Here is a 25328-nt window from a genome sequence, read left to right as displayed (position 1 = left end):
GCAAGACTGAAATACTCACGTTTGGTTAATGGGAGAAGTTACATTTCCCCTCCGACACTATCTTTTTAACATCGGGCTTGACAGCTGTCAGGCTTATGCACAAGCAGTCCTCCAAAGACTGGTTTGACAGTCGGTTCCTCTCATGCGTTTTTATAGAGTTCATTTTTGAGAACGCAGCTTCACAGGTGTATGTTGATCTGAACATGGTGAGCACATACATGGCCAATGTCTTCAGTGTGTCATACTCTTGGGGACAAGCTACTCAAAAGGCGCTCAAACTTTCAGCGCCAGTGTTCTCCACAAACTACGACACTGCATGTGACAGTGATGGACAGCTTGACAGCCTCACAAATATGAAGCCTAAAATATCGCAATATGAAGCCTAAAATATCGCAATCGACCCCTCGTGGCTTGCTGCAGTACAGGTAATATGAGTCTGAATTTGGAAGGAAAAGTATATATCAAATAATAATATATTACTTAGGATACAATATTAATTTTATTTTATTTTATTTTACGAGAGCATCTGGCCCTCACAGTGTCGTCGTGAAAAATTCTGGCCCTTGGACAAATGTAGTTGATGACCCCTGGCATAGAGGATAGCACTGGGCACTACAGATTCATAAAACATCCTCAGCACAGTCCGGCAGATGTTGAAGGACATCATCCGCCTCAGAAAATAGAGACAGCTCTGGCCCTTCTTGTAGAGGGCATTAGTGTTCTTCGCCCAGTCCAGTTTATTGTCAATGTGAGCTCCCAGGTACTTGTAATTACATGTACAGTATATCCATGGACGGATTACGAGACAATGGGCCATGAAAAAGTAGTTTGTAACAAGTTTGCAGTCGTTTTGCGTCTCTATAGTCATTTTGCTTCTTTATGTGGATAGTTTTGCATCTCTTTTTGGTCACTTTGTGTCTCTTTTTTAGTTGTTTTTCAAACAGAGACTCTGGCCCGGGGGCCCAAGAGGTCAGGGGGTTGGCCCGTTCAGTAATCCATCCATGCATATATCAGAACTTAAGGTAGAGACGAGTCTTCATTTGAAGAGATATGAGGCTTAGTCATGAACTTAACTCAGTTGGTGCCCAAGGAAACCCACTTCTCTTCAGATCCACTTGGTATGACATGTAATCTAAACGGGATGTGAATGATGCCTGATGCATGTATTCATATAAACACCTTCATCCAGGTTGTTGAGTTTAGACAGATTTTAAGCAGTTGCCATCAGCCATTTCTTCTGCCTCATCTTTCTTCAAGAAGCCCTTAAAATCAAGTTTGCTTTGCTGTCAAAACAGTTTATCATCGGTTTGGAGCCCACAGAAACAAACAGGCCCTCACACCTCGTGATCAGAAAGATCTGTCTGCATTTTCTCTTAACTCTCTGTCCCCGGTCTCCTCTGAGGGGCTCAAGCTTCTATTTATTCCTGGTGGTTCATTTGAGCTTAATCACATCGCACCAACTAGCAGCCACCTGGGGACAGGCGGAATTAATGACTGTGAGGGACGGCCAGCAGATGGATGAGGGACCAAGGGCCCCGCTAGGAGTGTGCAGAGAATGCCTGCTGGTTAGAAAAAAAAAACCTCCCGACTCAGTCGCGCTGAGAGTAATGACAAGGAGAGGCTGTCTGCCGGCTGACTGATTGTTCCGAGCTGTCCACACCTCCGAGAAAGTCTACAGAAACCCTTAGGGCTCTGAAAAAAAGCTGCTCGCTAGTGGGACGTAAGAAAAACCACACTGCATAATGAAACATGACGAATATTAGGATTAAGACCTGTCTGATACCGACATGGGTCACCAGGGCTGAACAAGTCAGAGATGGTAGCATGTATTGTCCTTTATTTTGTGTGGATACACTCTTTAGTAAAACACCAATATCCCTGGTCTCATGTCTCTTTTACAGAGTAAGGGACTGAGAAGAATTTAACCACTGTATATGACACCAGGTCCTCTCCTCTCTACTCCACCATCCCACCCCAGCTGCACTCATGTCATTTCATCGTGGTGAATTCGTGAGTGAGTGAGAATGAGTTTTTGAAACTTGTCATAAACAATCGGAAGTCGAGTTATCTGAACTTTCTTTGTGCATGCAGTTTGTGGCTCAAAGATGGTTCTTAGACTCCAGCAGGTATAATGTTACCTTTCTAAAAAAAAAAAAAAAAAAGGTTTCAGCACTAAACTATACCAGCCACACTATATGAATATGTGTGGTATAGAAAATCTAGTGGATGTGCTGTCACTGCTCTTTGTATTCTTAAAAGTTAAAGCAGCAGAGAGACCTGTTTGAGTATCACGCTAGACTTTAGATTGCTGTGCAGCAGTTCTGCAACAATATGATGTTATTTTGATGGAATTAAATAGAAAAATAGAAAATAGGCCAAATGTGTTTTGTGGCTCTCCTCCACTAAGTTTTTCAAAACAGAAGGAAGAAGTTTCGGTTTTCAACTTCTCTCAAGGTGACTGTTCGGATTCAGTTCGATGCCATAAAAATGTTATATTTACTCACACGCAGTCTGAATTGATTTTGATGCAGGGGATTATACAGGGCACCTTTATTACTGTACCTGTACCTTCCAATATATGTCCAGTTGAAGGCAGCCTGCTGCTTTAGCGTAATGAATATGAATAGTCCTTGTTTTCTGTGGTAATTTGATTCATGTAACCTGTCCTCTTTATGGTTTGTGCACACATGGCAGCAAATCGATTCATGTCAGTACACAAGGTATTATTTTCTCCGTCATGATTTCTGGACGCATCGGGCGCTTCTGTTTTTAGAAAATGGAATAAAATGATCTCAGAACTAAAGTAAATTATTATTACATCATTATGACTTTCACCTGTCCCACTTCCTTTCCTGTGTCTTAAAATTGTTTTTGTGATCCATGGACTCTGATGATTTTCTAAATTCCTCTGAATATAATAGGTGACTTGGACACCTGTAAAATGAAACGAGTATTAAACTTGATGATTGACTGTCCTTTTTTCTCTTTTTTTTCCATGTGGATCCTCTCCTTCCATCGATTCAAAATCGGTTATGAACATATCAGGTAAGAGCAGTATGTTCTTTTTCACCAGTTGAAAATGTGTCTGTACTGTGTGTCTGCTGTGGCCTTATTTGCACAGTGAGAATGTAATTAAGTTTGAATCCAGACAGGGTTTGTCTCAAGTCCTTTTAACAGATCTGTCTGTACCTTTCTCACGACAGTTTGTTATTTCTTGCATTCCTTTGGTCATCCTTGACCAAAGCAGTGACCCACAAATGAAGTGAATCTCAACAACAATAGACTGTTTTCATGCTTTTTACTGCACATACAGAACCTGCTTTGGCTCAGTTGTAGCATGGTTTTGTTTATTTTTTCCCTGACTGCCTTCTTGCCCCTTAAAAGCCTGTAGATTCTTTTTCTAACTCAACGTGCCCACCTCTTTTAGCCACAATGTCGTGCTGGAAATGGTTATTTCCATCTAGTAATGTCCTGTTAGGTCCTGTAGTGATTCGACTGTCTAGAGCAGAACATTGGCGACCTGTCACCCCGCCTTGCTGTTTCCCTGAGAGGGGAATTTAACAAAAATCTCCCTGGGCTGCTTTGGGGTTGTACTGCTTCGTAACCTGTCCACACAGTTAACCCCAGAGACCTAATGATAACTCATAGCCCAGGAATTAAGGCCTTTTGCAGCTGTTCTTATCCTGTCAGCTATTACAGCACAGTGGAAGAGCATGGTGCCAGCTTCCAAGGACAGTCAGATGTTAACTTGGCCTCCCTGCGTGCAGGCAGGCTGTTTGATTGGCCTCAAGAGCACAAACTACCACCTCCACTGCTCCACTGTGTATTAAGTATAGCCACTCCAGCATCAATCACTCTGCTATATAGGGCCTAGGAAATTAGGCCATATGGTTATATATTAAAGTAAGACCTTGGTAATCGTATGTATGATTGGTAGGAGTTGTGTTATATGTGCTATGTGCTGTATGACAATGGCTTGTTCTTGTGGTTTCTATGTCACAGTCAAGTGGTTGCTGATGGTAGAAATGAGCAGGTTGCAGGCTCACTTTTTCAGCTCTTGCCTTAGCAGCATCAAGAGTAAATCTAATCCTCTAAAGGCTTTGGTATACTCCCAAAGAAGTGCTATTCTGACATTCTTAAAGGGGCAAAAAGCTCCTCGTCCTGGGTGTGTGTTGCACAATTTTTGTATTTCTCAAATTCTGACAGCCACACCTGCTTTCTGCAGTGCTTGGCCAGGTCAGAGTGCTCTCTCTTTTCCCCACGTTCCAAGAGTTTCTTGTTCCTCCATTACAGTATCCACTGCTGAACTGCATCAATAGGCCTTTTCCAAGGACAAGACATTTTGACATGTCGCAGTAGGAAAGTGCATTTCCACCTTAAGTTCTCTGCGGATACAGTAAGGTGACAAGTAAGAACCTTGTTATTGTTGTTAAAGGGGTTGAAAGAGTGCAGTTACACCAATGTAAGAGCTGAAAATTAAATCTACTCTATTTTCGATAAGTATGTAAACATCAAAAGATGCACGAGTGGAAATACCTATTTCTTGGTGCTGATGTGCAGTCGGACATATGTAGAATATAAACCCTCAAAGATCAAATTGTCCAGTGTGATCATGTTTGTAGCTCTTTCCAGTCTTTCGTATCATCAGCATGGATAGAGCTGTATTCCAGAAAAGTGTTCACACAACACAAAAGTCACCCAAGTTAAAACAGATGGGTTTTTTTTTTACATAGTTACCCTGCTTGAAACGGAATAAAACACTTTCAGTCACACAGCAGCAGAACTATATATTCCCAACAGAATGAAGAACTGTGCGTGACACTGCTTTCACTTCTTGACAAAACAACCTGCACAGTGTATCTGCACAGTCACTGGGACTGAAATCCCCAGCAGGCATCAGGGTGATTGATGCTTCTCTCTGCTGATTGCCTTACTCTTTTTTTTTTTTTTTCTCCCCCAAACAACTCTCAGGCTTGAATGCAGCCTAGTAATGAAAAGGCAACCCATTGAAACCATTCTGACACTAATCTGACGTCACGACTCTTTGCTACTCGAAGCCTTCTCTGTTTCTGGCAAAATGACTACCTTTTCTCAATTATGTTGACAGTCAGTTGGGACGTCTGTATTTTGACTTACCCTCTTCCTTTTCCTTTGTCTGACTCTGTCTATATCTGTCTTTGCTCCATCAGACAGCTATGCAGCACAGTGAACCTCTTGCTCTGTGTGCACCGCATCTAATATTTATATGGAGTATGAAGGCGGATGGCATGCCAAGCAGCTAAACGCCATGTGAAAAGCCTGTGGAGTCTCGATTGAATATATGCAGTGTTGGCAGGCTGGATTTGACACACACAGTGATGTCATAGCACAGAAGATGTAAATCTTTGATACTATTCCTCTCGCCTCCCTACGTCTGTCTGTTTTCTATTCTTCTTCATTATTATTCTCATTCAAAAGGACCCTACAGCAAGCTGCATCCAATATGGGCCGACGTTGCAACATTTATCCTTGCAGAATTCAATTACGGTTTTCCCTTTTTGCCTTTCTTTCTTGCTCGCTCTCATTCATCCAAAACCTTGAAACAGCTTTTATCATTTTTTCATAAGAAAGTCCCAATATCATAAATCTGAGCCTATGTTCATTTCACACCATGTTCAGCGTGATTGTGCCAGGGGCAGGGGGGGGGGAGGGTGGCAGATATAAGTGACATCAATCACAGGCTGGTTCATCACTTGGCTTGCCCTCAGACAAACAGTGTTTAGGGGAGAGCGATGCCGCTGCAATGCCGTTGTTAGTGTTTACAACCTGTGTCTGCTTTGCTCTTAAAGAAGGCTTTCTTTATCTCCTTTGTGCTTTATCAATCTGAGGGGTCCTTCTCTTGACTGGTTTCTTATCTGACCCGGGGGCTCATAAAAGAAAACTGCCATCCCAGCTGACAATAAGACAGCTTCATTTCAGTGTATGACTTAAAAGATCTTAGTCCTTGTTTTGATAGTATTTCCTGACTTTCAATTTGAAATTGAGTTTTAAATATAAAAATATGAGAATGTCAATCATCAGTGCTTGCAAGCTCGAGTGTTTTCTCTCTTAACATTATTTGTAATTGCAGCTTTTTTTACCCCAAAAGTTAAACTTTCGTCTCATCTGTTAATAGAAAACCAACTTAGCAACAATATGAAAATCCAGTTAGTCTTCAAGCATACTTGAAAGAGACGGCCATATTTTCTTTAGGAACAATCTGTGTTGTCTCGTGATCTTTCTCTCTGAGATAAACAGCATTGCTGAATTTCCTCCATTTCTTCCATTTCTTCACTGCTGGCCCAAATCCTGATATGTGCTTTCCTTTTCCAACCCTCACCAGCTCTGAGGTCCAAGTTTCACTTAACATCAGGCCTATTTAACATTGTTGCCTGACCCCTCCCAAAATATGTTTCTGGTTATGGTTATTTTTCCCATCCATCTGGATTTAAAATTCAAAACTTTCTAGTTATGCTTGAACCCTTTTATTGTCAATTGCAGCCGTGTTAGTACACGTTCCATTTACCTATTGTTTTGACTGAGGCCAATTAATTCAGACTAATTAAGACAAACTAATGCAGTAATGTAGGTGATTCCAAAGACAAACATTTCACACTCACAGGTGTAGCAACCTGTTGGTTTTGTGTGTGAGTGTAATTTACATAATACTGATGTGTATTTTGCCACCACGTGAGTAGTGTCAACTATGTATTAATGGGTATTAATGGTTTTGAATGGAAAGGAGTGTAAATATGGTTTCATTTTGAGTTATGTCAATTTATGAATGAGATCATCCACTCAACATCCAAGCTTTTTTGATGTCTGTGATGTCTCTATACTCAAGAATAGAACAGGTCAAGGGGTCAGTAACCTAAAAGTAATAACAATAAAGTGAAATAAACCAGTACACAGCCAACAGGCCTTGAAAATTTCATGCTGAGATAATTACACTGGTTCTGACTCCGTTTCATTATCTTTGTGTTCTCCAAGTGTACTTGATCTAAAGATGGTGAGCAAAGTCAAAGCAGGCCTGAGGACTAGAGACAATTAGTTAAAAGTTGTTAACTCAACAAACGGTGATGCCTCATTCTTAGTCAGGCTGTGTGATGAAAACTGGACTGTTGTGTAATGGCGTTTCCTTCACCGCCTCTGCTGGCTAATTGAAAATGTATTTATTCCTCTGAATAAGCGGCTGCTCTCAGCTCTCCCTCCTTCCCTATTAAGAAGATTGGCTATGAGCGTTTAACTTTGTCTGTCCACTTAGGAGTGAAATGGTTTGAAGAAGAATAATCATCATTGCCATGGGTTTGCCTCTGCTTGATTAAGTGGCAGAATGTCTTTGAAGTGCCAAAGTTTGATTTCTGCACATGTGCCGGCATTTCCCAAGAGGGGCTTTACTGGGGCAGAGCAGGCCAAGATGTCGTATGATGTCAGTTCATTTCAACAGAGCAAATTTAGTTTATAATTGCCTCTCTCTGTGCTGTTCTCCTCTCTTCACTGGTGATGCTGATTCAAATGAGGGGAAATGGGGAAGTTGCAGGCATCATAGTGTGACCTTGGGTGTCTTACAATTTAGGACATTTTTCACGATAAACATTCTCTCGTGGAAGTATCCCTCTCCCCTCCTCCTCTTCCTCCTTCGCTTGCTACAGTATGTTAACCAGGGCAAGCTAGCGCGAGGTGTGGAGTGGAACAGATGTCATTATGCATGCCTCTGTAGATTAGCTAATCACAGGCACCACCTGGGTGTGCTGATTGCTATTAATCTACTATTGTAATTGAAAATTAGGGGTTGCACCGCAAAAGCATGCTGTTTCTTCATCGGCCCTAATAGATTCCTCACGCCTGCTTCCTGACAGACTTGTCATTCACACTGAGAGCAGTAATACAGCATCAACCCCCAAGGTGCAAAGCTATGGAAATACTCAGTCATGACTGACATAATTGCGATGACGGCTATCTCTTATTACAGTGGTGCAGTTTAATCTCTGTGGCCATTTCACAAGCGGTACGGTAATGTAAATGCAAGACGCAGGCAGGCAGGTGCAGGGGTGGTCTAGTGTGAAATACTCTTACCAGAGGACATGCAGTGTAACTTCAGCAAACCTCGCCTCCACAGTTCAGCCATGAATATGAATCAGTGTGTAGAGTAATTGATAATTAAAGAGATAGTGAGGCTGTTGAAACTTTTTTCATAAACAGCAGCACGACACTTCTAGACAGTGTCAGCATGTTATCAGTCCTTGCTAAATGGAGAGTAACATTTTTTTGCTATTGACATTTGGCTTCCACTCTTCCTCAAAGCTACTGACTGTGTTGCGGCTGGTCGGTTCCCAGTGCAGTTTTTATAAGGCTCCATTCGGGATGCATTCTCTGAACAATGCCCTGCCACCGAGCCCAATCCTCCTCCTGCTGCCAGCTCTTTGCTCCTTCTCCCATTGATAATCCTGTTCAGAAAATATTCTCAGGGAAAGCGGATTATCGCGCATAGTGGTATGAATTTCCCTCACAGTTGTATCTCACAGTTAATTAAATTTATGATTGTCTTTTATCATTGGCATCCTCATTCTCTTCACTCTCGCTGGGACGTGTGCTCTAATAAAGGGACGTCCTGTTTGAATATTTAAGCCTAATGGATTCCCTTCACCTGGGGATTCACGTCCTTAATCTGCTCATCCACCTGTGGGCATGTGTGTGTGTGTGAGTATGTAACCTCATATTAATGGTTGATTGGTGTATCTGTGTTCATGCATTTGTTTTGTCTTTTAGCAGTTTTTTTTTTTGTGTTATTGCACAAAAGAACATGGGGTAATAATCCCTTGCTCCCACATATATACAGACACATACACACACACACAGAGTACAGTACCACGTTGCGTAGCAACCCCCCATACAACCATTCATAGACAAAAAAGACATTTTTCATGAATGACAAGCCACCTCCACACTGCGTGACATTTCTCCACAGAAATGTCTTTTTTTTTAAGTGGACAAAAAATTAAAATGCCAACAATGCATTTCTCTCATGTGACAAGGCATTAAGTTACAGTTGATATAGTTATTTATTTCTCCCTGAGAAGGACCAAGAATCTCCCTTTTTCCCTCTCATGGAGCTCTGAGAAACCCAGAGTCAACACCACAATAAGTTCCCCGAGTACCTGCTGTAGGTCCCAAGATTGAAGATAAAAAAAAAAGTAAACGGAGAACAAGTAAAGCTGGTGGTATCCACTTTAATAACTCGGGTTTTTGTGTGCAGCCGTCACTCTGAGCCGTCACACTGTTCCCCTCTCTTCTCCTTCGGTGCCGCCAGTGCCAAACTTGTTTTTCGTAACACTCGACACATAAGAGCAGGGTTGTTTTGTTGCAGAGCAAGACACACTTCTCCACGCCAAGAGATGGCAAAGCTTTCAGCTGTCAAAAGAAACCTCAAGGAGTGTGTGTGTGTGTGTGTGTGTGTGTGTGTGTGTGTGTGGAGAGCACAAAAGAGGCGAGGAACGTTTGTCTCCGAATTCTTCGCCGTGCACCTCCAACACGAGCTGTGCAAGGGGGCGTTGAAGATGGACACAAGAGTACACCTACTACATATGGAGCTGTATTAAGTGTCCATCAATGCATGCATAAACAAACACATTTTTTTGTCTTACTCTCTCCCTGCCTCTGTTTTTTCTCTCCTCCTCCCTCCCACATCCTTGACCTTATGACCATGTGTATTTTTCACTGCATTTTTAGCATCACATTTCCTTATTTCTCTGTGTTTTACAGTATGGCACATCTCCATTTGGGTGTATCAGTGTCAAAATAGATAATTATCATGAGTGAGTCAGTGGGAGTGAGTCAATGTATTCGTGGTCAGGGACGACCATGTCCTCAAGCATTTATTGACATTTTAATATGTCTTTGTCTGAAATGATATCTCTGTGGTTTTGTGTTTGCATGCGTAATGTGTCAGGAGAGGTGGTGTTTGGGGGGTCGGGGGTTGTGTTTTTTGGTGGATGCTGGTCCACTGAATCAGTTAAATTTTTATTAGGCTTACTCACAGAACTGGTTCGCCCCTGAGCCCCATTCTTTTGTCATGATTGAAACCACCCCTGCGCTTTTTAAGGTTATCCTCTGAAGGGGGTGACCTATACTGTTGTTTGTTTGTGTGTGACTGCATGCCAGTATGAATGAGAGCAAATCTCAAGTGAGTCAGCTGGAACCATCACACATGGAACGAATCAGTCCAACAAAATCCCAAAACCCTCCCCAATGGAAAGCTCCGGCGAGCTATCTCTCTGACATCATACTAATAACAAAGACCTATGGATCAACAGGGAGAGGACTCTGCTCTATTAAATCAGTTCTGACTGGATCCGTCCCTGAGCAACACAACACCATGACTCACCCTCTCAGGCTGGGTGTCATTACTGCCACGTTCTCCGTGTGCACCATTCATTCCTGACAGGAGGCCCCTTACATTTTCAAGATGCTAATAAAGCGGCTCGGGGCTTCGCTGGATCATTGTGACATTTGGCTGTGGATCTAACGAACGTGTATGTTTTCCTTCCGACATATTCTCACAGCCTCTTTCTGTGCACCACTGCAATGCAACCTATAGGGAGCAGTTGGAGTGCACATTAGCAGAGTTGCTATTATGCAAGTGCACTATCTGACACTTACCTATAAACACAGATACACACACGATGGGATCTCTCCACACACACTGCAGTGTTTATAGATAGGGTGTTGGCTGACTCAGTCAAATCCCATTTCTATCCGTCTCGTAACAGCAGCGAGTACACAGATGTTCGTTTTGATTCGCTCCAGTTCACCCCCCCACCCCCCATCCGTGAGTCCAACGGTCATTTGGAATAATTATTCATTAAACAACTAACGTCTGCTTTGTGCAACTGGAAGAATACAAATTTCAGTCATCAGAGAGAGCCTCGAAAACAGCATGAGGTAAATGTTCAGTTGACATTCAGCGGTTGTAGGCAGGTTGTGCCTCTGATTCTCTTCATATCTGCTCTCTTGCATCTGGCTGCTAAAGCCTTTTCATCTGCTGTGAGTGACTGATGTGGCTGGCCTCTCCTCTCTGGGCATCTGCCCAGCTTATTGAGCAGCCCCTTGTGTGTGCCTTCAAAGAGATACAGATAAATCATGGACTAAATGTCAGTATCCAGTGGCCGAGCAATGTCCATAGGCTTCACTAGGCTAAAGTCATACACCTACCCTTGCGCTCAGATACCCTTCCACCATAACTCTAACCATTCTCTGCGCACACACACACACACACACACACATCTCTCTGTAAGAGGGATGTTAGGTGGACATGGGGCTGAAATGACTGAAGTCCAGCCAGCTGACTCATTTCAGTGATAGGCGAGTATCCTGTTCTGCAGCACATGATGGATGAATGTAATGTAGAAGAGTGGTTTCTCTCCATGCACTCCATCCCTACCTGAGCTCCTGGAGATGGGCGACAGGGATTAGGTTGTGTATGCATGTTAGAAATAGCGGGTACACCCTTCCCTGGACCTGGAATTGCTTTTTTAGCGGCGGCCACTGGTGACAGCAGGGAATAAAGTGAAGGACCTCAGCAGTGAGGTGTGTTTGGTGATGAAATGTTACAATACCTGCAGAGTTTATACTAATCACAGGTTATTGAGTTTTCTCCTCTGTATAAAACACGTAAAATGAGTTTCCCTTTGATCTGTTTTAGTTCAAATGTCCTTCAAATATTATTTTCTCTCTCAACAAGGTCCATTTCAAAGCTGTAGATGTTGGAATTTCCATATATATTATATATATACAGTATATGAGCATTTTAACTACTTCTCATCCATGTTGCTGAAAAGTTAAATTCTTGACTTTGGAAACCGCAGTTGACAAAACTATCTCACCTTAAGGTCCATTCAGCAGCTGTTTTGGAGCCTTTTGATCAGCAGATTGAATATGACCAGGAAGAGATTCAAGATTTCAATCTCAACTGTTAAACCAACATGGATGAGAAGTATTTGATGTCGGGGCAGACTTTACCATTATACACAAGGTATGCTAATCCCTTAATCCCCAATGCGTGAGCCCCGAGGTAACACACAATTTAATACTACGTCAAACAATGAAGCAGAGTTATCGCAGTGGGCATTTCAAAGGAAAGAACAAGAGGGGAAGTAAAGCATTCATTATAAAACTTTACATTTTATGTTGTCCCCCCTGAAACCACAAACAGGGCTGGATTTATTGGTGTTTTCCTGCTGCATTGACTTCCTTTTTATACGACGATGCCACTGCCCCCTTTCCCCTTGGCCCACATGAAAAGAGCATCAAAGATCATGGTGATAATACAGGTTAGGAGAACTGAATTGAAGAGAGAATGAGAGAGAGGGAGAGGGAAGGTGCGTCAACATGATGATGCCTTTGTTTAAGTAAACAAAGCAATACTACAATAGCTATAGAATGCAGTAAATCCTGCATTCAGAGTTTTACTTACAAAGGAATTATCAACAAAATGTACAAAAACTCAAAGTACTAATTAGGCAGATTGATTCCTTTCAGAGTAATTATTGTGTCTTATTGTGGCAGATGCATTAACATGTATGCAGCATTTTAATATTGTAGCTGGATGAGGTGGGGCTAATTTAAACTACTCCACGTACTGCTGAGTATTTTAATCTACAATAATTAATCATATTTTATAAGTTGATTGTATGTATCTTAATCTGCAAATGTAGTAAAGTAAAGTAGCATAAATGACCTCACTTACTAGAGTACAGAGCTTTAGCAAATGGACTCACTGTAATCACTTTTCCACTGGCTGGTCCAGTGGGCAGCTCATGTGAGGAAAACAGGAAAAACCAGGTAAATTATTGCATCTTTAACAACCAGCAACCTCCTTAATACCAGTGGTAGATAGTAACATTTATTCAAGTGTTGTACTTAAGAACAATTTTAAGGTACTTCATTTGCTTACTAAATCTGACCAATAGTCGAACACCTTAATAGTATTCAAGTCAGACTTGTATAAATCGGAGAAATGCACGCAAATGTTTGCATTATAAAAGTGGTTGGTGTTGTCGCTTCATAAATGGCTGCAATAATTAATCGATTAACCAACCAATTGTTTCAGTACTAATGTGTGCAAATATAGCCCTGGTGTGTGCCAGTGTCAGCAGGCATTTGAGGATGTGTGTGAGTCAAGGATTGAGGCAGCATCTGGGTCAGCCCAGCAACAAGAGATGCACACATCAAATCAGCAACTGCAGATCCTCGGGCTGTGCTTTCCAATACAATGCCTTCTGCCCCGCTGTGCATATTATTAGCAGACGGGCCTAAAACATCACTGCTGACTACCGCAGGCCTTTGAAGCGAGACTTACGCGCACATATACAAGCCCATACAATCACACAACAGTGCGTTGTGCGTTGTGCAAACAGTAAACACCTCTGTTGGTACCTGTCCCATGTAAATCTCTCTTGAGACATTTTATACCAGCAAATACTCAGTTGTACTGTATTGTCACCTTCACATAAAATCTTTCTCTGATATGTAGCAGTGTCATCTGGGTGTGTTTTCAGACCTCACAGCATCCTTTTTGGGGTAAAAATCTCAGCAGTGTTTGCATGTATATATATGTGTTTGTGTGAGAGTGGGGGGGGTAGAGAGACTTTTGTGTCCCCTGGGGTTCTCTCTGATGCATCGGGCGGCATATTGTCAGTGACAGCCCAAGTTATTGAGGCTAAGAGCGCATCACTTTACTTGCTTTGCAGAACCGTAATCCACAGAGCTGCAGAAGCTGCTGCTGCTCCATCTATCTCCATATGGTTCCTCTCTCTCTCTCTCTCAGATACTTCAATAATACACTGATTGATCTCCTCCCATGTTGCTTCTTTCATTCTCTCTGATCCACTGATCACAATGAAACCCTTTTTCTCCCTCTCTATACGATGCAATGTACAGATCACCCTCTATCATGGAGATGAGGCAAAAAAGATTGTTCCTCTCTTTGATCTCTGTTTCAGTCTCTCAGGAAGCTATTGTGTGTGAATGTGCGTGAGCATACATGTGCAGTGTGAGTGTGTATTTCTGTCTGTTCGTGGGTTTGTGTGTGTGTGTGTGTGTGTACAGCAGGTGTATGTGTGTGTCTGTGGTAAAGATAGACAGACGGAGCTTTCACACCACAGCGATGGCAAACAGCAGCAGGCTTTTGATGATGCACAGTGCAGAAGGGAGCTTCTTCTTCTCTGCGTCACATCCAGACGGCCTCCACACAACAGATCAGCCAAATGAACAAGGGGGCGAAGAGGAAATGTGCTTGGAGCCTGACGTGCATGTGCACAAACACACACACACACACAGATAACCATACTTCTCCCCTCCGAAGCTCTGCTGCATTATGTTAGCATTTTCATCCACTCATTTTATCTTGTTTGTGTGCCTCGCAAGGGGGTTAACCTCACTGTTGGAGGTTTAGAGCTGTGCATTTTAGAGTGGACCAGAGCTGCTGGGATATTGGAGCCTAGACATGAAAGAGAATCTAGTGGCTGAAAAGACACGTACGAAAGACACCATGTTAAAAATCTCTGTCTTTTTATCCTCTCCCATCCATTCCTTCTCTCCTCTTCTTAACTGACTGCCTGGTCGTAATACTGGAAATGCATGCTTGAGCAATGCCCTCGGCGGTGGTGGACAACAGAGGTCTCCATGGCTCGTTTAAGTCTGTCTTGCTGTATTGACCTGGTTTCTGTTGTTTGTTAGTTCCTTCTTTTGCAGTGCCTGCCTGAATGGCAGCCCCTACACTGTGGGAGACAGGCTTTTGGCCAGTGCACCAGTCTCAGTGTACGGTTCTGTATTGAACTGTACACTAACCGGAAGGAGCAAGATAGTGTCAATGACAGAATCTGTCTCATTAGTAAATGAAACCGGCCATTGTTACGTTGTACATTATATCTTGGTTAAAAGCTTACTGAAAGACCACAAAATCCACAGAAACAATCATGAGGCAGTACCTCAGAAAATGTAACTATTTTAAGCAGCTTATAAAAGGCTGGTTTTGTACTGAAGTGAGCAAAACAGTTCAGACCAAAAACAGAATCCAAGACTAAACTAAAGACACTCAGGCTGCCTCATAATTTCACGGCGTTCTGAAAGGCGCTGAAATCACCCACTGATGTGCATGTGATGTAGTCGGTTATTGTAACAAGACTGTAAGAGGGTTGTTAGGTCGGCGGCTCCGTGAGGCTGTACTTCAGCACAGCAGAGCTTTGAGTCCAACATGCTCACTCTGATAATTCTAACATGCTGATGTTTAGCAGGTATAATATTTATCTAGTTTTGTTTTCGACATCTAAGTTTAGCGTGTTAGCATGCTAACATTAGCTATTTGCTGACCATCAGTCTGTAGGATTCATCCCCTGGGGACCATGAACGTCTGCACAAATTTCAATCCATTTGATAGTTGTTTCATGAAAAATAACTCATGTTGGCGCAGGACGAAAAGTCAAGGGATCACCGAAGGATTCATTAGGATTCATCCACTGGGGACCATGAATGTTTGTACAAACGTTTGTGCCAATCCATCTAATAGCTTTTGAGACATTCCTGTCTGGACCAAAGTGGTGGACCGACAGACCAACAGACAGACATTGCCATCATAATTAAACAAACAAACAAACTACATAGTCAGTGACTAAGAGAGATCATTCAAACCAGCATAGTTATTCCTAATTTCCCCTCTAACATACTAAAAGCCAGCTCTGGAAGGTCATAACATTTGTTAGTATGGAAGACACCAGTGTGTGCCAAGCTCCTAACCACTGTAGTGATGGTGGGAGTGTCCACTGAGCTGTACTGGACCTGAAAGGCTGCAGGGCAGATAGCAGAGCTCAGGGAAGCAGTTGGACATGGATACTGGGCGAAGGAGAGGTTAATGTCACGATCTATCAGTCTGCTTCACATCACAGAAGGCGGACAGGAGAGGGGAGAAGGCCCTGCCCACTCAGGATGACCGCGGGGTGGCTGTGACTGTTACTTCACCTCCCTGGCCCAGCTAAGAACCGAAAAAACCTTAGTTTTACTTCATCTTTTTGTGAAATTTCTTCCTCTAAGCCACAATAGGATTAGAAAGGACAACTTCAAGGGCACCTCTCGCTGGAGAAAAAAAAGCTTGACACTTTTGTCACATGCTGTAACAGTGACTGAGGACAAAGTACCTTGAATTATAACAATATACCCACCTACACAGACTGGCTGTCTGCTCTGAAGTTGTAGGATTATAGACATACTTCATGTATCAGAATAGGTGTGTACTAATCAATGAGCCAAGAAAGCACAGAGCCAGTTTTATCTCAAACATGTAACTAATGGATATTTAGTACAGTCAGCCAACAATAGCAGGCCAGCCATCCGGAGCCAAGAATATATTTCTGAATGCTGAGTGCTTTGGGACACCATCTGTGTCTATTGCCAAGTGCGCTGATGATTATCACGTTGACTATAATAAGCCCGCAACATTAAGCCTGCACGCAATGTGTAGCAAGACCATTCCTTTCAATTATCCGCTTAAAGAGTTGATCGTGCTATTCTGCCAAGGGTGCATGGATAAAGCCATTGTCCTTGTGGCACAGCAAGCTCAAAATAGTATCAGAAAGAGTCGCTCCTCCTTTTATCCTCTTCTATATTGTGTTATCGATAGGACTCTGATACTCAGAGCTTATGAATTCTGCTATAAAACATGTTGAATACTTTTCAACATGTACATCTACATTTTCTGTATATCCACATAGCAAAGATACAATTGGAAAAGTGGTATTAAAGAAAATGTTGTATTAGGATCTTTTCAACCTGGTCATTAGCCGCTTTATATCAAAAACATTCAGCTTGTGCAGACTGACCTTTTGTTGAGATACAATACCACTAATTGGATTTTAAGAGGTATGTGTCTAACCTGAGGGGAGAAAAGGGCGATTGGGGACATTGATTTCCTTCATGTAACATTTTTCATCCCAAAGCCTACCTCCATCCACAATTAATCTCTTTGGCTTTGCAGCCACTAATTGACTTCACACGGACTCCTTTTGCCGGCCAATTACAGCTCTCAGCATGAACAGTGGCCATAAGAGCAGCAGAGCTTGTCTCAGACGGGAAAACACTCCACGCCTCTTCCATTTCCAGGGAAAGTGTGTAAGGGGAGTTGTGGCAGTTCTACCACTATCGCTTTCAGTGAACATCAGTATGGGTTTGGGGGATGATATTGGCGGTAGAACCCAAAATGTCTCTCTGTCTGTGTTTGCTGCTCTTTGGAAAGAAAACAAGATATGCCAGAATCGTCAAATTTGTCTCTCTGCCATTTTTAGGAGAGGGTAAACTAACTGGGTGCCCCTCAGACGCCTGCAAACTGTTGATTCTCTCTCTGCCTGTCACACAGACTGAGACAGGACATTCTGTTACCCTGAGTTGCCAAATGAACCTAACAAGGTGGTAATTAGCAGATGGTGGGGGCTTTCTCGCTGTTTCTGGAGCTGCACTACTGTCAGAGAATTGCCTCATTAGACGCCCACTGACACCCCTGCTGGTGACATCTCAGGATTGCTTCCGCTCTCATTTAGTCATAGCATTGTGTCTATGCAAGCCCATTGTAATTTAAGTGCTGGTTTACTGGGCGCCTGGGTAAATATCTTTACTGCTAGTCAATTGCTTTGGCCCTGGTGAGGTCATGCTGTTGTGCCAAGGATTTAGCAGAAGACTTATGTCTTTGCTTCTGGCAAAATGGTTCTTGTGCCAAACTCATGCAGCTCTAAGATTGATAGTTTCACCTGAGTGCTCAGTATCTACTGTGCAAGCCTGTTTCCCAAAAAGTTGTTGTATTTCTCTCACTGCCAAGTATTTTTATTTATTCCATCAAAATTCTAGCTCATGAGCATCATTTCTAGCCTCTATAGATGGCAGATGTCAGTCACTGAAATAGCTCAACAACGTTCAAATGGATCAAAGTTACTACAGACGTTCATGGTCCCCAGAAGATAAAGAGTGGAATGTCTCACCACTATTGGATGGATTGCCATGAAATTTGGCACAGACATTCATGTTCCCCCTCAGGATGGATTGTAATAACTTTGATGATCCCTTAACTTTTCATCTAGCACCATCATCAGATCAAAACTTCAATTTGTCCAATACTTTGGTTCATGACCAAATACCTGCAAAACTATTGACACCAGCTTCAGTCAAAAATGGTGCTCCAACCGGTTTTATAATAGTAGACGGACTGATGCTCTTGTCCGGTCTTTTGGCTGAAAAGCAACTTGTCTGTCAATGAAAGACTTTCTGCAAAGCACTTCAATAGTTTTGACACCAGTTACAGAAAATGACAGATGGTGAGGTGAGCTGAGAGTAGCAGTTTCCCATGGCAGATACCAAAATCTAAGTGTCCTAGGGGACTGGGGAAAGGATGATGGGCAGCAGCATGTGCTTTGTTTTCATTTCTGTGGGTGTGTGTGTGTGTGTGTGTGATAGAGAGAGAGACAGAGAGTGGGGCTTTTGGTAGTACGTCCATACCGTGTATTTTTACTCTTAGACCCTTAATTACTGTAGATCTTTTATTATTGATCGAAGTAAGGCCTCTCCTCTCATCTCTTCTCCTTTCCACCTCCTCCCCCCTCCTTTTACAGATATGGGTACATGCTGAAAACTAATAGCAAATTTAGACACAGCCAGAGCGAGAGCTTGGTTTTTATTTGCCTTTATCCTCACTGATCTAAGAGGCACAAGATCGGCAGAGAGGGGCTGCGGTGGAGGCAGCGACAGGTAGATGCACACATCACTTTAAAGCAAAGGCTTGTGATATGAGAGAAAGCAAAAGGTTAAGTGGCTCGCAGTGGATGAAAGAAAAGGGGGAGATGCAGGGAAGGCCGATAGCTATTCAGAAAGTGATCTCAAACATAGGTGTGAGGAGCCCCGTGGGGATCTGCCAGGGCTGATGAATCTCCACAGCGAGGGAAGCAAAGACGCACAGTCAGAGATGGAGCGATAGAATAATGATGAAAGGGCAGGAGGAGGGAGGCGGGGTGAGCTTCCACGTGTGTTCCCATGCATCATCATTACTCCTCTCTGCAAACATCCCCCTCTCCCTCCACCCTGCCCTCCCTCGCTCCCTCTGTTTTTAATGATTCGCCAACCTTGAACTTCAGCTCCCCCTTTTCCCCACCAACTCCCCCACACTCCCACTGTATGAGAGAATGTCTAATAGCCAGATGACAAGGCACAAAGGCTTCCATTGTGTCTCACATGCCTCGTACTACCAGCCTGGCAGGCCAGTGATGCGCTGCCTTGTAACCTAGCGGGAAGCTGGGAGTTGCCGCGCCCTCCCTTTCTCTCTTTCCCTCTCCGTCTCTGGAGATATGATGCAGCACGCTAACGCAACCTGACAGGCGGGCCACAAAGACTACCCTGTTAGAGGCTCATGAGTGGGAGTTTGCTTTGGGCAGGGGAGGTGATTTGCATGTGTTTGTGTGTGTGCGTGTTCGTGTGTGTTGTATGAGAGAGAAAGAGAGAGATTGATTTTGCTGACCCGGTGGGGTATCTGCCTTTAGTTAGAGGAATCCTGTGGTAGCAATTAGCTCCATCCATTGTACATACTGGAACCAGCTGATTGTTCAAGGCAGTGTGTGAAAATGGATCCAGGATGGCATTCCCAAGGCTGATGAAAGCCCTGGTGAAGGCTGAATCACTCCCATCCCCTTAAACATGGGAACAGGCCCGACCGGGTAGGGGAGGGAATGGGATGTATATTGTTTGTGTGTGTTTTGGGGTTTTTCATGTCTCATAGCTTCTGGGAACATGGACCACAGGCTTGTGGCTTTCCAGTTGCAATGCGTAGCAGCTTTTGTTTCCTTGACCTAAATTCCTCACATTCATTGTGCCAGTAAAAAGTCTATAGAGTTACATAATGGAGAGCCATGCTTCTCTTGGCCCCGGCCCTCACTTGTACCTCTGGCATGCTGCAGTTACTGGACTTTTTCAACTTAAGTGAAGCAGCAGGCACACTCGAAAGCCTCGGTATTCCAAAATCAGTTGAATTATTAGCCCATGTGTGCCTGACGAGCTAAAGCATTGAATTTGCTGAACACCCAGTAAGCAAGAAACTCAAAACGCTCTTCATCAAAAATATTTTCAACACCAATTTATTATTAATTTTTTTTAACGTATTTTGGGGTCTAAATGACTAATAGGTACAAAAAGGTTTGGAATTGGTCCAGTAGATCGCCCCAACTGGCAGCTGCAAAATGGGCTGCAACGTAATCCTTGGTGACATCCTTGCACCCGTTCAAGTACGTCCACTAAAAGTGCTTGTTTTTACCAGTGACAGGCTCGGATTATGTGTCTGACAACATTGTGCAGAGGATCCCTTCAGAGATAGACCTTTTTGTTAAAGAGTAAGGTGACTTACTGACTCACGTTTCCACCGTCGTCTTCCTGCAACGACTCACCTCTCACGAGATTCCCCTTGAGCGAGACTTTGTTTCTGATTAAACATAAATGATCTTACTCTGTAACAAAAAGGTCTATCTCTGTAGGGATCCATTCCATAATGTTGTCAGACTCTTAGAATAACAGTCTGAGCCTGTGGAAAAGCACTTTTAGTGGACGTACTTTTGACGGGCGCAATTGCCCCCAAGGATTATGTTGCAATCATTGCAGCCCGTTTTGCGGCTGCCGGTTGAGGCGGTCTACTGGACCAGTTTCAAAATGTTTGTACCTATTAGTCATTTAGACCCCAAAATAACTAAAAATAGGGTTCATGTTAAAAGATACCGGAATTACTGCAGGAGTATTGACCCCCTCAACCAGGCAACATAATGCTGCTGATCTACTGTTCCAGCGCTAGTCGTTTTGTTCCCTTAGGGGATGAATAAGTGAACTTCATTTAATTTCAATATTTTTGAATTTGGAAGGAGATGGCTTTTTTTTTTATTCCCCAGCAGCCAAGTCTATCCATCAATAGTTCCTGCTGGAAATGGGTATCATGAAAAATACTGTTCAAGTTTCAGAGTAGAACTCTTGTAGAGTGTGGGATGCGTAGGACGCTCCTCGCTTTAAAATTTTCATTACTTTCACTGTGGGAATATTTCTCTTTGTTACTACGCAGTATGATCATTTTTTATTCGGTTTCTTTCTTTCTGCCAAATTCTACTAGTTTGAACCCTGCCACTCGTTTGAAAGAGGGAATCTGTTGAATGTTTGTGTGTGTGTGTGTGTGTGTGTGTGTGTGTGTGTGTGTGTGTGTGTATATATTGGTGAATAGATTTGAATGGAACTGAAAACTGTTTCATATTAAAGTCTAAGCAAGTCTACAATAACTTTTGAGTGTGTGGTTGATCAGTGAAGTAGTGAAAATAAGAAGCGTCTGGCAGACTATGATAAAGTATTCAACTGCAGATTAGCCAACAGAAGAATTAGTGTCACGACGGGAAAAACCATGTATTTACAATCTCTGTAGGTGTCTTGCTGGGAGAGGTGTATTATCTTACTGACTGATGTTCCTCAGAGTAGCTTAATGCAGGTCTCATTCGGAGTCTGGATGACGTTAATCACAGCCTGGCTTCTGCTTGATTTTGATTTGTCAACATCTTCTGATCTAGAGAAGATCTACGGGATTTTAACACTTGCGTCAGAGACTCTGGCAGACATTGACAGCAAGCATTACTCCATTCTGGCCTTGTAGAGCTGTTTAAGCCTGCACAAAAGAGAAAAAGCAGATGTAGAACATGAAACTAGATTTTCATGAGGCACGTTACAGGTGTTGTTGCAGCTGTGACAACTGTCAGAGCAACGGCAACATGATGTTTTATGTCTAGTGTTCACCTCCTCAGTCATCTGTATAAAGTTAATTGTGTACCCCCTGCTAGGCAGCTTTGAGGATAAAGCGCTGGTTATTGATGTCCCCAGCGTAACTGAAGCCATATTCAAAGCACATCCTGCGTGTCCCTTCCCGAGGAAGGAGCTCCTGCCCCACAGCTGGAGTCCACACAGAGGAAGAGCGCTACTATAGCAAACACAAGGGAATTCTCTCTGTTTCTTCCTTCTCTCTTTGTCTCGTCGTTACCTCTTTCTGACTCTCTGTCGCTCAGAGGAGAATGATAACTTTTCCTCTTCTTGAAGATGACTGTGCAGCCCCAACACTTCCTCAGACTTTGCTTGAAATGCTGTCGTTCCCGAGAAGCAACAGTCCTAATGTTGTGCAACTGCTTCATGTGAATCATGCATGTGGATTTTAATAAAAGGGCCCAGTTTTATCACATATGACAGCTTCAATATGCCTTCTTTGCCACTTAGCGCCTCGCCTTCTCAGGTACAAGTAATCGCTGTCTGGACAAAGGACCCTTTTGATTTGCGGCTTGTAGCGTGTGTGTTGTCCATCGGAGGAGTGTGGTTTAATTGTCTCAAAATTAAATCATCAGAGTGGGTGTTTTGTAAATGAGTGCCACGTAGATGCCCTCCTACGTGATTTAATTGTTGAACTGACCCAGATTTCTCTTTTCTTTCCTCTAGGTAAGGTGCTGAATACTGATTTGCGTCACTACCTCAGCCTGCAGTTTCAGAAGGGGTCCCTGGACCATAAGCTCCAGCAGGTGATCAGGGACAACCTGTACCTGCGCACCATTCCCTGTGAGTAGCTTCCACAGCCTGGGGGCACATCGGTCTCCTCTCTCTCTGTCTGGGCTCTGCTTGTTGCCCTCTGACCCTTCCAGATGGAGCCTGATCTGTTCTCATCTGTAACACTACCTGCACCATCCTACTTATTTTCTTGCCTGCATGCATTTCATATGTCTTTTAGTGGTAAAAGCACCAAGTCTTAAGCTTACTGTAACTCTGATGTCTGAGGAAAACCTGAGTGGACTGTGATATGGAAGGCTAACGTAACCTACCATGAGTGAAATATGCTTTAAGACTTCAGGGCTTGTACCAAACAAACTGTATTGGAATCGTAGGGAATGACACACTTTCGATTTCGGTTTCTGTGTTTAATTTAACGAAAACGCTTTTTGACACTGAATATATGAAGTGTTGAATTAAGAGAAACATTTATTTTCAGACCTTGGTTATCTTACAATTAAAAGTGTGAAAGTGCTAACTCTCTTTTTACTTTCTATACTCGAGTCCACTCCGCTGCTCTTTTCAAAATAGAAGAATAAATAACCAGGACGGAACATTTTGTTTTTATACTCGAGTGATTTTAAAACGGACTGAAAGGCCAACAGGCGTGAATGAAAGAGCAGCTGCAATTCTCTGAGCTGCGCAGCTGAGTTAAACAACGTTATTGCCATTTATCACTGCTCCAGACATCGTTTTTTTTTGTCTGTCTCAGTTAGCATTTGAAAAGCTCTCATTTCTGACATTTTGCATGGGGAAAAAGTCTGAAATGTATGAAAAAACAGTATAAAACACTACAAGATGCCTCAGTGCTCCTTAGCTATTTAGTTACAGTCTATAGAGTTAAAAGCAGTAACATCTCAGTCTCTCCTCATCTTAAAGATTATTACAGTTGCTTAAGCATTAATCAGGTTCTAGTTTTACCCAATTCTGGACATTTGAGTCGACTTGACTAGAGAGTCAACATCACAGATATAAAAACTTATGCCATGCATATCCCACACGAGACATTGCAGTCTGGCTTCAGTAGTCCAGCATATGTCCCGTGTCCACTCTGCTCATGCCAGCCTGTGCCAGTGGCTTATCACAGCACAGCTGCAGTGACCATGCGAGGAGCCTAAGTAGCCGCTACAGCATGATGCCTGTGCTCATTACGGCAGCCCAAATGGCATTTCGGAGTGATAGAAGCATGACTTCCTTCTTCCTCTACACACAATGGGGCTTCATTAAGTGTCACACTTGCCTCCCACAAAAGATAACTGGAGCTCAAGACAGTGCCAGGGGTCCAGGGCACCACAAAATCCGTGAAGCTTTGCTAAAACCTGACCCTCCAACTCCACCGCCAACTACCTCTCTTTTTCCATGAATCCCTGGGCATTAATATATATATACGGCAGGGCAATCAGCTCCACGAGTCTCATTGCAGGATGAAAAAAAACAAGAAAGGATAGTGGAAATGTAAAAGAAAAGTGCCCCAGGTTTTCACTCCTTGTAAATTTTCTTTTTTAGAAGATTGAAAGGGCTCCTTTTAAGTTTATAAGGCACAGAGACAAAAGACAGAGTACAGCAGTGCATTGATGTAGCTCAGCATGGACTCTACATCCCACTACAGAGAAATAAAAAGTTAAAAGTAAACTGTAAAAATTGCCTATAATATCAAATAAAGTTTTTCTTCGTCTTTCTACGTATTTCATATAGAGTATGTGTGTAGCCACGGTGGCCTTTAAATGATAAATGCAGGGCAGTGAGCCTCAAGAAATAAAGTGCTAACCAGCAAAGCATGATTTCTTTTTTCTTTTCTCTCATTGCTTCAAACATCATGCTCCTTTCTGTTTATTTACATAACCTTTATCATTTTATAGCAGCGCTCCATAACGGACGTAATGTGCATTTTGATTAATTCTCTCCATGTTGCAGAAGAAATGATAAGATAATATTCTTCTGAACCAGAATCATTCTTGAGTATCAACCAGTGTATTATTTCTTACTTTGGATGAATACATGAATAAGATCACGTGGTAATGAGTGGAAGCAGCGCACCATTCACCATAGGATGCAGGATTTTTTATGTGGCTTTGATGGATGCTTACCGGAAAGTTATGCAGTTTTCCATTACATGGGCTTATTACTGTGTATTATTTATAATTACATTATTAATATAAATATTTATTATATAGCTGGGTGAAAAGCTCATGTAATAATGTAGTAATGACTACTGAGCCCTCATTGGTTGGAACCGTCGCAGCTGGTGTGATCCCATCGCAAGATGCGCTCTCGTTTTACAATAGTTTTTTCCAATTTTTTTTTGTTTTCCATTGTTCACTTATAATTAGCGTCTGGGAGCCTTGTTGGTAAACGTTTGTCGCTTGGCTTCTGGTGCCCTGCTGAGTGGGTGTTCAACCTGCCAGGGGCGAAACACACAAAATATTGAGTTCACACAACACTGAAGAGCTACATTTTGTTGTTAAACCACGATAACCCCTGTAGACCCATAACCACACATTGTTTTGCTTTTCATTTGCTTTAGTTTGAAACTTTTGTCCCATGTTGTTTTCATGCGGTTGTTTCATCTCTTCAAAGGGGGGCTTGTGAGGAACCACACATTAGATGGAAGTTTGTGTGTGTGTGCTCTTTTCCAGTGAGGCCGCAAATTTCCTCTGGTCTTTTCCTCAAAAGCTCCT

The 25328-nt window shown here is 42.8% G+C and overlaps 1 protein-coding gene across 1 annotated transcript in view; it reads left to right on the top strand.

Annotated features, from left to right (window-relative positions):
* Positions 1-25328, top strand: part of magi3a (membrane associated guanylate kinase, WW and PDZ domain containing 3a) — a 101829-nt gene that overhangs the window by 41259 nt on the left and 35242 nt on the right. The window contains exon 2 of the mRNA XM_070909800.1: positions 22546-22662. Coding sequence (XP_070765901.1) covers positions 22546-22662 — 117 coding nt within the window. The remainder of the gene's footprint in view (positions 1-22545; positions 22663-25328) is intronic.

This window comes from Enoplosus armatus, chromosome 8 (assembly GCF_043641665.1).
Source record: "Enoplosus armatus isolate fEnoArm2 chromosome 8, fEnoArm2.hap1, whole genome shotgun sequence".
NCBI lineage: Eukaryota > Metazoa > Chordata > Actinopteri > Centrarchiformes > Enoplosidae > Enoplosus > Enoplosus armatus.
The sequence above is the reverse complement of the archived record's forward strand: the minus strand, read 5'-3'. Positions and strand labels throughout refer to the sequence as shown.